Source organism: Lissotriton vulgaris, chromosome 7 (genome assembly GCF_964263255.1).
Source record: "Lissotriton vulgaris chromosome 7, aLisVul1.2, whole genome shotgun sequence".
Taxonomy (NCBI): domain Eukaryota; kingdom Metazoa; phylum Chordata; class Amphibia; order Caudata; family Salamandridae; genus Lissotriton; species Lissotriton vulgaris.
Genome location: NC_141695.1, coordinates 360,896,484 through 360,911,230, shown reverse-complemented (window position 1 = coordinate 360,911,230; position 14,747 = coordinate 360,896,484). Strand labels below are relative to the sequence as shown.

General features: G+C 44.1%; 1 protein-coding gene across 3 annotated transcripts in view; it reads left to right on the top strand.

Moving 5' to 3' along the window:
- TTYH1 (tweety family member 1) overlaps nucleotides 1-14,499 on the top strand; it is a 274,965-nt gene extending 260,466 nt beyond the window's left edge. Inside the window, exons 11-14 of one of the 3 annotated variants that reach the window (XM_086930265.1) lie at nucleotides 6,686-6,828; nucleotides 8,039-8,087; nucleotides 12,153-12,231; nucleotides 13,760-14,499. In XM_086930265.1, coding sequence (XP_086786391.1) covers nucleotides 6,686-6,828; nucleotides 8,039-8,087; nucleotides 12,153-12,191 — 231 coding nt within the window. In that variant the 3' untranslated portion in view covers nucleotides 12,192-12,231; nucleotides 13,760-14,499. Of the gene's footprint in view, nucleotides 1-6,685; nucleotides 6,829-8,038; nucleotides 8,225-12,152; nucleotides 12,232-13,759 lie in introns of all 3 variants that reach the window. The other 2 variants (XM_086930263.1, XM_086930264.1) reach the window with 2 other exon arrangements.
- The last annotated feature ends 248 nt before the right edge of the window (nucleotides 14,500-14,747 follow it).

Below are 14,747 nucleotides of genomic sequence, written 5' to 3'. Positions count from 1 at the left end.
GAGTCTGGACGAGAAGAGGTGTCTGGAAGGTTTGTGAAAGCAGATACGATTGTTGAGGTATGCTAAGACAGTTTTATGTACTGCCTTGAAAGAGTGCCTTGAAAGATTGAACTGTGCTCAATTGTGAATAGGGAGCCAGATGAGCTTCTTCAGATGTGGTGTGATGTGAGCGCGGTATGGGAGCTTGAAAGTGAGTCTGGCTGCCAAGTTCTGAATGGTCTCCAGCCTTCTGGTGAGTTTTTTATTGATCATGCAGAGGCTGCTCCCATAGTCAAGCTTGCTTTTGACCATGGCATGCGTGATGGTTTTTTTGGGTGCTGATTAAGAGCCAATTGACAACCTTCCTCAGCATCTTTAGAATTTGGAAAAATGAGACTGTGACCGCATTGACTGTTGCTGATGATCTAGAGGTTCTTGGCATTGTTGGTAGGTGCCAGTCCTAGTACTGCTGCCCACCAGTGTGGAGTACCACAGTGATGTTCCCTTCCCAGAGGGCATGATTTCGGTCTTGTCGGTGTTCAGCTTTAGACAGTTTGTCTTCATCCAGTGGGTGATTTCAGTCATGAAGGCACTGAACTGGATCCGGGCACTGGGCGTCTTATTCATGAGGGAGAGAATGAGTTGGGTGTCGTCAGCGTAGGAGAGGACATGAATATTTTGAGAACCAGTGATGCTGGCTAGAGGGATCATGTATGTGTTAAACAGGGTCGGGCTTAGGGAGATTTCTCGTGGAACTCCGCAGATGAGATCGAGGGCGTCCAAGGTGTTTGGTGTCAGGCTGACTAACTGACTAGCAGTTCTAACAGAGTGTGCAAATAGGATTCTGATGTTGTGTAGGTGTTGGATGAGGATGGGGTGGGAGACTGTCAAGTGCTGCACAGAGGTCCAAGAGAATGAGGGCCGCCGTGTCTCCTCTATCCAGAATCATACAGGTGTTATCCGTGGCAGCGATGTGGTTGGGTCTGAAACCATACAGAGTAGTGTCAAGGAGTTGGTGGTTGTTGAGAAATTCGGCAAGGTATTTGTTGATAATTTTCTCTAAGACCTTGGCCATGAGATTTTTCTGTAGATGGTGAGCATTGAAGGGTCCACAAGGGATTTCTTCGGCAATGGGAAGACAGTTCAGTGTTTCAAACCATCTGGGAAGGTTTCAGAAGAGGTGGAGGCATTCAGAATGGGTGTGAGCATGGCATTGATGGGTTGTAGTCCTCTGGAGTAGGTGTGGTGGTAGCAGGCGTCCGTTGTGGCCCAAGAGTGGGTGAACTTCATGGTGGCGGGGATTTCTTCTGGGGTAATGACAGGCCATGTGGTTAACATGGGTTCAACTGCAGATGTTAGGGATGGGAGGTAACAGATGAGCGGTTGTAGTGGAGGAAGGGAAAAGCAGCACACAAATGGGGAGCACACATGGCAGTGGGCACCAAGGATGCACGAGAGAGAGAAATAGAGTCAACACGGACAACTAGGTGGCGGAAAAGAAGCACATAGATGAGACGGATAGAGCAGTAGGGATTGGGGATGAGAGAGAAGAAAACAGACAAGAGAGAAGGACACAGTAGGTGGATAGAAGCACACAAGGAAAGCAGATAGGAAACACATGCAGTGGAGAGTTTAAGCAAATAGGAAGGAAAAGGAGCAGGTTAGGGTGGGGGAAGAAAAGCTCACAGATGAGACAGAGCAATATGGAGCAAGGACATGGAGGAGAGAAGCACATTAGGGAACAGCTGGAAAACACATGCACACTCATGAAGTGCTTAAGCAAAAAGAAAAAATAGTTTCCTAAAAGTAAGCAGTGGAAGTAGACAGGTAAAGAGTCTATACTCTAGTCTAGGGGAAGAACAGACAAAAGATGGGCAAGGCAAGCCATTGAATATGAAGCAAGCAAATGTGAGCGACAAGAATGCTAACCAATGGTAAGCAAAGGGTGGTCTTTGTGCTCACCTCAAGCTCTGGAAAGCTGAAAATAGGCATTTTCCAACTCGAGAGCTTGGGCTATCTGTAACTAGATCTAACAATTAAAAAATCCTGAGAAGCAGCTTTAGGATGTGGCCTTGAGGTGACGTACCAGCTCCATAGAAAAGGACCCGAAGAATTTCTCCTCTATTTCATCAGAGGCTGTCAATGAAGCATTTTACAAGAAAGCTCTGAAATGTGCTCGGCCCTTCTCATGTGTGTTTTTTACAGCCACCCAAAGGCTACTTTCCAAAAGTGCTTCTTTAACGACTATATATAATATTTATATAGTACCAATTTACCTAACACAGAGGGCCTATTCACTCGTGGCAGAGGTCCCGCAGTCGTGGCAGAGGGAGGGGCACTTGTGCTGCGGGTCCTGCACTTGTTGCGGGGGTCCCGCAATCATGCAGGGACCTCTGTACTGCAGTTACCTCTTGTGAAGGTCCCGCCACAAGTGTGGGGTCTCCGCCATGAGTGTGGGCCCCCCACCACAAGTGAGCCCCCCCACCGCGACTTTGGGGCATTGCTGGGGAGGCCCTTTGTGAATTGGCCTCACAGAGAATAAATGAACAAAGTGATAACAATGCAATTACTGGTAAAAAAAAATTATGTTTTTTGTTTGTCCTTTAAGATGCATAGGAAGATGATGTAAATGTAAAAGGCTTCTTTGGAAATATATAATATCCTTGCAATCTGTCTGGGCACATTTAGCCTTGATTGAACAATGCGAGAATATCACAATCGAGGGCTGCCTAGGTTTGGAAATCCTTTAGCCAGGCATCTGGTGCAGAGCAGGGGATGCCTGCCTTATTGCAGGTCCTCTAGCCAGGCATCTGGTGCAGAGCGGGGATGCCTGCCTTACTGCAGGTCCTCTAGTCAGGCAACTGGTGCAGAGCAGGGGATGCCTGCCCTACTGCAGGTCCTCTGGCCAGGCATCTGGTGCAGAGCATGGGATGACTGCCTTACTGCAGGTCCTCTAGTCAGGCAACTGGTGCAGAGCAGGGGATGTCTGCCTTACTGCAGGTGCTCGAGCCAGGCATCTGGTGCAGAGCAGGGGATGCCTGCCTTACTGCAGGTGCTCGAGCCAGGCATCTGGTGCAGAGCAGGGGATGCCTGCCTTACTGCAGGTCCTCTAGTCAGGCAACTGGTGCAGAGCAGGGGATGCCTGCCCTACTGCAGGTCCTCTGGCCAGGCATCTGGTGCAGAGCATGGGATGACTGCCTTACTGCAGGTCCTCTAGTCAGGCAACTGGTGCAGAGCAGGGGATGCCTGCCTTACTGCAGGTGCTCGAGCCAGGCATCTGGTGCAGAGCAGGGGATGCCTGCCTTACTGCAGGTGCTCGAGCCAGGCATCTGGTGCAGAGCAGGGGATGCCTGCCTTACTGCAGGTCCTCTAGCCAGGCATCTGGTGCAGAGCAGGGAAGGCCTGCCTTACTACAGGTTCTCCAGCCAGGCTCTCCAGCCAGGCATCTGGTGCGGAGCACGGGATGCCTACCACACTGCAGGTCCTCTAGTCAGGCAACTGGTGCAGAGCAGGGGATGCCTGCCTTACTGCAGGTGCTCGAGCCAGGCATCTGGTGCAGAGCAGGGGATGCCTGCCTTACTGCAGGTCCTCTAGCCAGGCATCTGGTGCAGAGCAGGGAAGGCCTGCCTTACTACAGGTTCTCCAGCCAGGCTCTCCAGCCAGGCATCTGGTGCGGAGCACGGGATGCCTACCACACTGCAGGTCCTTCAGCCAGGCATCTGCTGCAGAGCGGGGGATGTCTGCCTTACTGCAGGTCCTCTAGTCAGGCAACTGGTGCAGAGCAGGGGATGCCTGCCCTACTGCAGGTCCTCTGGCCAGGCATCTGGTGCAGAGCATGGGATGACTGCCTTACTGCAGGTCCTCTAGTCAGGCAACTGGTGCAGAGCAGGGGATGTCTGCCTTACTGCAGGTGCTCGAGCCAGGCATCTGGTGCAGAGCAGGGGATGCCTGCCTTACTGCAGGTGCTCGAGCCAGGCATCTGGTGCAGAGCAGGGGATGCCTGCCTTACTGCAGGTCCTCTAGTCAGGCAACTGGTGCAGAGCAGGGGATGCCTGCCCTACTGCAGGTCCTCTGGCCAGGCATCTGGTGCAGAGCATGGGATGACTGCCTTACTGCAGGTCCTCTAGTCAGGCAACTGGTGCAGAGCAGGGGATGCCTGCCTTACTGCAGGTGCTCGAGCCAGGCATCTGGTGCAGAGCAGGGGATGCCTGCCTTACTGCAGGTGCTCGAGCCAGGCATCTGGTGCAGAGCAGGGGATGCCTGCCTTACTGCAGGTCCTCTAGCCAGGCATCTGGTGCAGAGCAGGGAAGGCCTGCCTTACTACAGGTTCTCCAGCCAGGCTCTCCAGCCAGGCATCTGGTGCGGAGCACGGGATGCCTACCACACTGCAGGTCCTCTAGTCAGGCAACTGGTGCAGAGCAGGGGATGCCTGCCTTACTGCAGGTGCTCGAGCCAGGCATCTGGTGCAGAGCAGGGGATGCCTGCCTTACTGCAGGTCCTCTAGCCAGGCATCTGGTGCAGAGCAGGGAAGGCCTGCCTTACTACAGGTTCTCCAGCCAGGCTCTCCAGCCAGGCATCTGGTGCGGAGCACGGGATGCCTACCACACTGCAGGTCCTTCAGCCAGGCATCTGCTGCAGAGCGGGGGATGTCTGCCTTACTGCAGGTCCTCCAGCCAGGCATCTCTGGTGCAGAGCAGGAGATGCCTGCCTTACTGCAGGTGCTCCAGCCAGGCACCTGGTGCAGAGCATGAGATGCCTGCCTTGCTGCTGGTCCCCCGGCCAGGCATCTGGTGCAGAGCAGGGGATGCCTGCCTTACTGCAGGTCTTCCTCCCAGGCATCTGGTGCAGAGCATGAGATGCCTGCAATACTGTAGGTCCTCTGGCCAGGCATCTGGCGCAGAGCAGGAAATGCCTGCCTTACTGCAGGTTCTCTGGCCAGGCATCTGGTGCAGAGCACGGGATGCCTACCATACTGCAGGTCCTTCAGCCAGGCATCTGCTGCAGAGCAGGGGATGCCTGCCTTACTGCAAGTGCTCCAGCCAGGCATCTGGAGTTTGATTCCGGTTGTCCGTGTCGCCCAGCCCCCGTGATTGCAGAAAGTATGTGTAATTCAAGCCACGCCTGTTTTCCTCTTGCCTCATCCGAATGGACTCACTGCATATATATAAAGGAATAATTTCTTATACTGGGGCTAGAAAGTGATTCCCACCCCACCCTCCACCCTTGTGTGGGTGGTTTTGTGTGCTGGTCGCCGATATCTGTCCGAGAAATTGCTAGGACCCTGAAAAATAGAGTACCCATTGTCCTGATGAAGCCTACATCATCTGGTTGAAACGCGACCGCGACTGCGTCAACACCTTTTTGCTTCGACTGGAGTCCCCTGTTACTATTCAAAAAATGTGTTTGATTTTTGTCTGATTGGCACCAATACAAATATAGACTGGGTTGACGTTTTAACCCCCAGGTGCTTTATTCTTGGGACTACCATTGTGTTGTGCACTCTATTGTAAATTAAGTGGAGGCACTGATCCGAATTGGGATATATATATAATTTTTTTTTATATATACCTTGTGTTTAGGGTACATAGAAACGTGATACTGTAAATGTGATGTATATTTGTATATATGTATATGTGACGTTTTGTATATAGACTGTCGGTTGTTGTGCTTCCCTTGATGTCCGCACATATGTGTGTTGATGAGTTTACATATGTATATTTTTTTCATGTTTGATTTCTGATTCACAAGAGAATTAATTGTTTCTTGTTTGAGAATTAAATTTGGATCAATCCCTTCGGTACCCTTTGTTGCTATTTTCTCATCCTAGGATGTCTCCTGCTCAGGTACGGGAGGGTTAAGTGGGTAGAACCCCTGACCATTTGTTCGCTGGCATCTGGTGCAGAGCATGAGATGCCTGCCTTGCTGCTGGTCCCCCGGCCAGGCATCTGGTGCAGAGCAGGGGATGCCTGCCTTACTGCAGGTCCTCTGGCCAGGCATCTGGTGCAGAGCAGGGGATGCCTGCCTTACTGCAGGTCCTCTTGCCAGGCATCTGGTGCAGAGCAGGGGATGCCTGCCTTACTGCAGGTCCTCTAGTCCGGCAACTGGGGCAGAGCAGGGGAAGTCAGGCTTACTGCAGGTGCTCCAGCCAGGCATCTGGTGCAGAAAATGGGATGCCTGCCTTACTGCAGGTGCTCCGGACAGAAAAGTTTATATTGGTGTCATTACATGAACACACTGTTTTTTGTCCACATGGAGAATGTTTATTGACAAGTGAAACACTGGACTATATTGTTTAATCATCTTTGGAAAAAAAGAGGAGAAACATATTAAATTATGTAGCCAATCCAAGGTTTCACAGAAAACAGGCTTTTGTTTGTTAAAAAGCACATTCTGTCAATAGAATTGAGAGATTTATGAAATATGCTGGCAGCAAGGTAGAGCTAATAAACAATAGACCCTGATTGTAATTAGATTTGTCATCTTTCTTGATTAGACCGCTGATTAAACAATAGGTAGATTCGGGTAATAAACCCTGAGTGCATAGATATGTATGTTTGCCACATTTCACATACAATTTGTATTTCTAACTAACTTAATTTGTTTGTTAATATTTCATCTCAAGTAGAACGGACAAGATGTTTACAATGTACCAGATATTTATATTTAATGCGCCCGATGCACCCTAACTCTTGGTGTCTTCTCCTAGGACTATGTGGACGGGGTGAAAGGATTATGCTACGACGGCATGGAAGGTCTCCTCTTTCTCTTACTTTTCTCTTTTGTGTCGGCGCTCTCATTCACCACGGCTGTCTGTAGCCTGCCTCGCGCCTGGAAACGCTTTCAGAACAGGTGAGTCCCGTGCAGCCTGGAGAGGGTTTAGCCGCCACCATCACACCGCTGGGCATCGGCATGTTCTCACTGGTAGCTCTGCAGGAATTTAACTTCTAAATGGTAGTTTTGCACCAAGGCTTTCACTAAGACTGATGGTAACGTAGATAGACCCTAAAACTAGGATTAGAGCAACATCCCCTGGTAAAGTAATTTATGGGATCAGATCAGGAAGACCCTGGAAAGGCATCCTAGTGTGGCCTCAAATATGCCACAGCCTACTGAATGCAACCAGGAACCACAAGGGTTGGGTCTTACCAAATGCATAAACAATAGCTGTTCAGACATTGCCCATAAGACAATGTGTTCTTGTTTACCACAAACCTGTCTGGAATTTGAGTCACTTCGGGGTCAAAAGCATTGAAAGCTTGTAGCACTGCAGGTGTGGGAGGCATGGATTCTCCTCAAAGGTCAGTGCCATGTGCAAGGCTTTTTGCCAGTATCACCTGGCTAGATTGATGGCTCTGTCTATTTACTCAGGCTATCTGTATATATCCATTGTAACATTTTATAAGTATCCTAAATGCCAGAGTTGAGAGGCTGCAATTGAAAGGAAGCGTCTCATATGTGGCCCTACACTGCACAACTCGACATCGTAATTTCTTTCCAAGGGAAGGTGTATTGTAGACTCCACTGCCTGGCAGACACGCATGCTCTTTTAAAGTTATGTGAAGGGCAGGCACCTCATGTTTACCCATTGATTTGAAAATGCAGCACATTTAAGAACAGTGGCAGTGAGCTGATAAAGCTGCACCACTCGACTCAGTAATGTTGCTAGTTTTACGCAGATGCGCTGTTAGCCCAGCTTTTTGGTTAGTCCTAAAAGAAATGTATGTGCCTTGCAAGCACTAAAAATCAGACAGCTTAACCCGATATACCAGTAGACTATGCCATATCAGCCATAGAGTTTAAACCAATATTAACCCTGTTGAGATGAAGGGCCATCGCCCTGAGATGTGCAGCAAAATGTATAAATCTTTATTGACACCTCACTTCTGCGTCCATTCATCTGCTATTCATCCACATACTATCTGTGATCATCTTGTGCATTGAAAGACCACTGTTTCTTTCTGGATGGCATCATATGTCAATAAATGTGCATGATGGGTGTCCATGGGTTGTCCTATTTGCTGGTAGCTTATACATATGTTTTTCTGTCCTTATTCCACAGGGACTCGGATTACGACGATGGTGATGAGGATGACCCCTTTAACCCTCAGGCACGTAGACAGATGCTCCGCGCGACAGGCAGACCACACCTGCCCAGTTTCTATAGTTACAGCAGTAACTGCGGCAGCCACAGCAGCCTACGGGTTTCAGCCCCGCCCATTTCCAACGCCCCCGTCTCACAGTACATGTGAGTAGCCGCAAACTCTGGCCGGCAGCCACATGGGGACAAAGGGGCTTGCCCCTATTTTTCTGTTTCTCATATACTTGGGATAGGAAAAGATCTGCCCCAGGCATGGCAGATAACGAAACAATACTATTATGCATAGAACCAGGCAGTTTCCACACGTCTGCAGTATAGCTTAGAACAAACACAACTGAAGAATAAGATAGGAAGAAGCCACCAACTTTTCCACACTTGTGCTTCTTTACAGTTTTTGCAAGCTGCATGCTGCAATGTGATCTGTGTTATCTTTGACAATTCTATAAGTTTAATGCCGTTTTCATTCTCTTCTTCAAAATCCTAAGGCTGCCTTACTGAGTAATGTAGCAATTTCTTCCCTCACGAATTCACAATTGCCTTAACACTCTTCCATAATTCTGTCCTTTCTACCTACAACTTTAAATCTTCATCAATTCTATCATCCTATCCTCTTTCATAGTTTTTCTATATTTCCCTCTTACATAATTCTATCTTCTGTTACATGGCCAAGTGCTTCATCCTCTACTACTTTAATAGTTCAATCATCTCCATATTTCATAATTCTGACTCCTTCTATTAAGTTCTGTCTTCCTCATAGCCGTTCATATTTGTCTTTTTGTCTTCACTAATTCTTTCTTTCAATCCCCTTCTCCAATCCTGTCCAAAGTTTTCTCTTCCAAGCCCATGTCCTTTTCTTTCCTTTCCATATTAAAGACATATTCTCCGTCTTCCATCTGCCTCCATTGTTCTGTCTTCTCTATTGTCTTACTTAAATCTCAATCATCCATCTTCAGTATTCCTATCTTCTAATCCTCTTCCACAATTCCTTGTACTCTTCCCTCTTCCAAAGGCCTCTCTGTCTCCTCCCTTTTCGATTTTTCTGTCTTGTTAAGTATATTTCCCAACCTTGTCTACTTTTCAGCCTTCCAAACTTCCAGCTTCTTTTCCGCTCTGCACTTATCTTCTACTCTGTCTTGCTTAATAATGTCTCCTTTCTCCATAAATGTCTTTCTTTCTTATGTATATACTCTTCTTCCGCCTAAATAAATACTGCTAATATCTTCCATATCTTCTGATCTTAATGCTTTCCTCTTAATAGAACACTTGTTGTCTTCTTACTAGTTTCTGAAACTGCTGAATTTCACTCCTTTAACATATCTACTCCCTCATCTACTTAGCTATACTTATTATGTGATGTAGTGATTAGGTTGATGTAGTGAACGCAATATTATTGTCATGTGATATAACACATGCAACCCAGTAAGGGTATGACTTTTGATATTTTTCTCCAACCCTACCATCCCAGTATGGTCTTCTCCAAATCACTGCTTTCTTTTTAGCACTTTTCCAAGCTTCTGCTGCGTACTTCTTTCTCATTTTCCAATAGAAGTTTTTCTTCCTCTCTAAAGCTGCAGATGTATTACCTACATACTTCCACTATTTCGTTTCTTTTCCATACATCTTACTTTTATTGCGGTACTATTTGTTTTCAAAGCACGGATATAGCAATGGCACCAGAGCAATGTACAACACACATATTTAAAGATATGATGAAATAAATGTATAATTCTATGTAGCAAAAAAAAAGCAACTAAATCAGAATATAAACACACAGTAAAGATCTGTATCACCTGCGTTAATATGGAAACCTAATCAACCGAGGCACTGCTAGAAATACAGGCTCTCATTATCTTATTAAATGTGAGATAGCTTAAACTGTTCAAATCTCCAGTAGTAAAGATTTCCAAACGCAAGCAGATGATTTGTAAAACGAAAAAGATGTGTAATGTTTTGTAAATATCTGGGGTTCTTAATGTAGCAGGGTACAACTCTTCAAGATACTTAAGCCAGCAGCAAGAATGGTTGTGGAATAAAGACAGTTGTGTCAGTGAATAGATCTGTGAGTCATCAGTAGGAGCTTAGATAGAGTACTGGCCTCTTTATCTCAAACAACACCATTTCTTCTATTTTTTTCCTATATTGTCCCGTCTATTCTTTCTTTGCATGAGAAGTGCATTTCCACTGAAAATGAGTCAGTCTGAGAAAGCTCACACATCCAGCATTATTCACTTTTTTAGACAGTCACTGTGGCATCGGCAAGTTATTTCATGTTTCTTGCTCGACTTTTTTCTTTTGAAGACCCAGAAATGAAAGGACATCAGCACAAGGGAGAGAAGTTAAACTAATCTACTATTGAACTATGTGAACTATAAATTATCCTTAGACTCTCCATTGCCACAGTCAATGTATTTACCAGGTGTGTTGAACTATTGGAATGGGTTTTGTAATAGGAGTGTGTTTCCTCTTTTTTGATACCTATTACATTTTCTCTATCACACTTCTTGTGAATATTTCATTTCACAACTATCTTTTTACCCTACCATCAGTCTGCTGCTGTCGTATCTCACTTGCCTAGTTCTGCAAGCCTTTTTTGTCTTTTTTTCCCTTACTCACACTATTTTATTTAGTTTCTATAACCCCACTACTACTACTTTTTCTCAGTCAGTCCTTCCTTTGGTGGATATTCATTTTCTTTGATGCATTGATGCCCTTCATATTCCATGTGATAGAGGAAGTCTTAAAATTCCATTATTTAACCACTGCATGTTTTGGAAGTCTTAATACCTGGGCCCTCAAAATGTTACAAATAAAGTACTTCCATGACAAATAAATAGAGGTAATGTCAGATACAAGTTAGAATAGCCCTTCCTTCCATTTTTCAAAAATGTAAGCAAAACACAAGACAGAGCAGCCAATCAGATTTGTAAAATTCCCAGTCTGGGACCAAGGATTGGAGCTTGGGACTCATATGAACGTTTAAGGGAAATTATATTTTACGTGTATTATACTTGTTATATGCCATTTGTGAATTTTCTAGTCTTAATTTAAGGATTTTTCTGTCCTTAAAAATCTCACAAAGAGCTAAACATAGTTCTTTGAGTTATCTTTTTCTGTGCTAATATTCTATAATATTTTGTCTTCTGAATTCATCATCTTCTCTCTTGTTGATAAAACTTGTTTTCCTTTTTTATAACTCTCTTATGTCTTACACCACTTTCTAGTACCTATATCCTTCTCTTCTCTTCTATTTCCTTTTTACTTTTTGAGTTCTCGTTAAATTTATTTTCCCCACTTGTCTTCAAACACAATCAAAAACACTCTCTCAATACGTACAAGGACTCCTTTCACTAAATATCTCTACGACAAAAAGTGTCTTTAGTCATTTGCAATGAAGATGCAGCCTTCTTTGCTTAGAACATTAAGTGCTACCCTGTGTTAAAAATAAACATTTCACTCACCTTTTCATGTTATATTAATTCACTAGTTACTCTTTGATCTAATCTTACTAGATCTAAAAACCTGCTGGTGCACAGGTAAAATCAATTATAGTTAAGTTCATAAAAGTAATGCTTCCCTGACACTAGAATACCCTTGAGATAATTCACAAAAACAGCATAATCACCAACAATATATGGTTGTATTTGAGGTATAAGCAACAAGATCCCTTAACACATGAACGGCTCAGTTTTAGTTCTTTTCTACAGCATACAGTATGCAGGCACCAGGTTAATTGAACTATGCTTCAAAAACATTGCTATTTCTTGGGTAAAAGAAAACGTAGATCTCTGATCATTAGCCTTCAGAAAATTCATTCTAGGCATGGCACCAGAAATAATGAGGCCACACAACTCATCTGATTGTGGCCAGTCTCCATTAAGGAGCTCTGCTGAAGAGGTAATTATTTTGCTTTGGTGGGCACCAGAGTGGCTGCCAACCAAACATACACTTGTTCCTTTGTCTCCTTTATATCTCCACCCCATTATTGCCCATCTCTGATGCTCACGTAGATATGTCGATAGCTTCACTTTTGTAGTAGCTGTTTTTTGTTATTAGTTTTTTTCAATGTTATTTTCAGGAATCAAAGCGGTTTGTTCAGTGGCAATCCTCGATATGAAAATGTCCCCCCGACTGATAGGCAGTCCCCGCCCCCTTCGGTAAGTTATCTTACCTGATTAGACAATGCTTAGACATGAAATAATCTCCTTAAACAACAGTTCCCACGTCACAAATATATATTAAACTAAATTGTCCTGAATATAAGTCTAACAATATAGAACCTTTTAAATTTAGTGATATTTAGTTTACTTATTTTTAGTGTGCTAGATAACACCTTCTGTCCTTTCCTGTATGAAAAATGTATTATAGAAGCTAGTATGTTGAGATAACATGAAAAGTCAATCAGAACTAATTTAAGAAACTGTAGAGATTTTAATAATGAGTACTAGAGAAATGACAGAAGTAGCGGACTAGCAGATATAGAATACAGAAAGAGTGTTTGGAATGTTAACAGGCTCTGGAGAGATTAAAGACACACATTCTTTTCCCAAAAATAAAATATATATGATACTACTAACTATTACTGCTTTAATTTCTGTTAGCAATTCCAGTAAATGTATTGTGCATTTCTTATTTTTAACTCTTTTGTTAGTGTGTTCCTTACATAGCCTTCTCATCATTTCGTTGACTGGCTTCAATATCTGATACAGGGGGTGGCAACTGAGGATGCAATAGTAAATGTATTAAATACAAGGCTCCATTCTCTGGAAGATGCAAAGTAAAAGGCAATGCAGCCTTTTCTTTTGGACCTTGGTTGATGTAATGCATCTGTAGCCTGAATTTAGTGTCTTCCTCTCTTGTCACTTCCTGTTTTAAAGGTTGACGAAGCTCTGAAAATGAGAAGACCCTTAGTTAGAAAATTGCTTACAATAACATTATACATTTGGAAAGTAAGCCTGATTGGTAATTCTTACAGAAGTGAAATCACTCACAGCACAAAACAACATTTATTTTTCAAAAAGTATGATACCGGTGGGATTTGATTAGTAAAGAACAAAATGTACTTTCACATGAACATGTAATAAAGAAAGTTATTGTAGACTTTGCTCTCAAGAAGAATTTAAAATAGATCGCAGGCTTGAATGCGTGAAGAGTGCACCGACCAATGTAGCCTTGTCCTTGTGAATTATAAGAGGGCCACTAAGAGCTTAGTGAGAGTCATTACATTTTAAGTGTAACTAAAAAGTAGATAAAAGTATGCATGATTGGCAGTCAGAATATAAATAACAAAAGTGAAGCAAGATGTTTTATAGGTTTTGTGGTAGTTAATGGAATTGAGGTAGTATTTTCAAAGCACAGTTTTTTAAGATGATCTACCTTAACTATTTACCTTTTTTACCTCACAAAGTCACACACTACTGCCTATATATTCATTGCCTGGTTTGGACTAGAGTTGCTCCTCGGATATTATACTGCCTTTTGATTTTCAAAAAGAGAGTTCAAGAGATTTCTACGAAGTGTGTTCTTATATCTATATATATATACCACATAAAGAGACACTTTTTAAGTATGTTCTATTAATTTGTTTGCCAACGACTCTATTTAAAAACCTCATTATTTTTTCCTTCTCTTTTCATGAATGCTTCATTCTGGATTGTGATTATGCCTTCGGCAATCCCTTCACAGTACTCTCCCAGCATGCGAACGTCTTACATCAGTGCCACCCGCGAAGAGACTGACCCACAGTGCCGAACCGAGTTTTTATCCTAGGACAAGCCCTACTACAGGCCTCCCGCTGCTCGCCAATGACTAACAGACAGACAACACAGAAAAGGACTGAGCCGTCTGTCCAAGACGCTGTTGGGAAGATGGTGTTGGAGCCAGAGGATCCAGGCAGCTGGCTGCTACTGTCAGCATTAACACCCAAAGAGGGCCTTTGTCCAGACTATGTCCCTAATCCCTTTTGTTTCCTATGCACCACTCTGTTGGTTGGTTCCTTTTAAGCATCTTCCTGGAAGTAGGAGGTGCCTATGGACACACCACAACAGTAAAGCCACGAGGTTTGTGTTTAGACCCTGTGTCGCAGGATACACGCCCTAAAGGATGACAGAGGAGAACACTTGTGCTATTGATGAAAAGGAAAGGGCAGCCATAGAGAGTAGACGTCTTTTAACACAGAGTTAATGTACAAATGCAAATGTAAATAATGATGCCACTGACTGGTGTGTAGCGCAAATAACTGTTAAGTGTAGGAAAGAAGTAAAGAAGAGTAAATGAGATACGGATCTGAGAATCTACAGAGCCACAGTCAATGGACTTGCGCCTTGAAACAAGATGATGGGTTTCTAACTAGAATCTTTTACACTAACTTGGATTTATGTTGACTTTAAATAAAAAAGGGAAAAAACTCCCACATTTATTTTAAATAGAGTTTTCCTGGCTGTTTTTTCCCCTAAGCTAACAAAAAGTGTATTACTGGCCCCTTAGTAAGCGCAACTCTACTTTAATACTAACTGTACTCATATAAAGGCTAGCTGGGGAAGACAGGAAGTTTTCAAGAAGTAGTTATTAGTCAAGTCCCGTATATATCATATATTTGTTCCAGGCCACAGCTGAGAAAAATCACTTTCTAATGTCGAAAGCTGAGGAAAAAGATGCTGCCAGGAAACAGTTC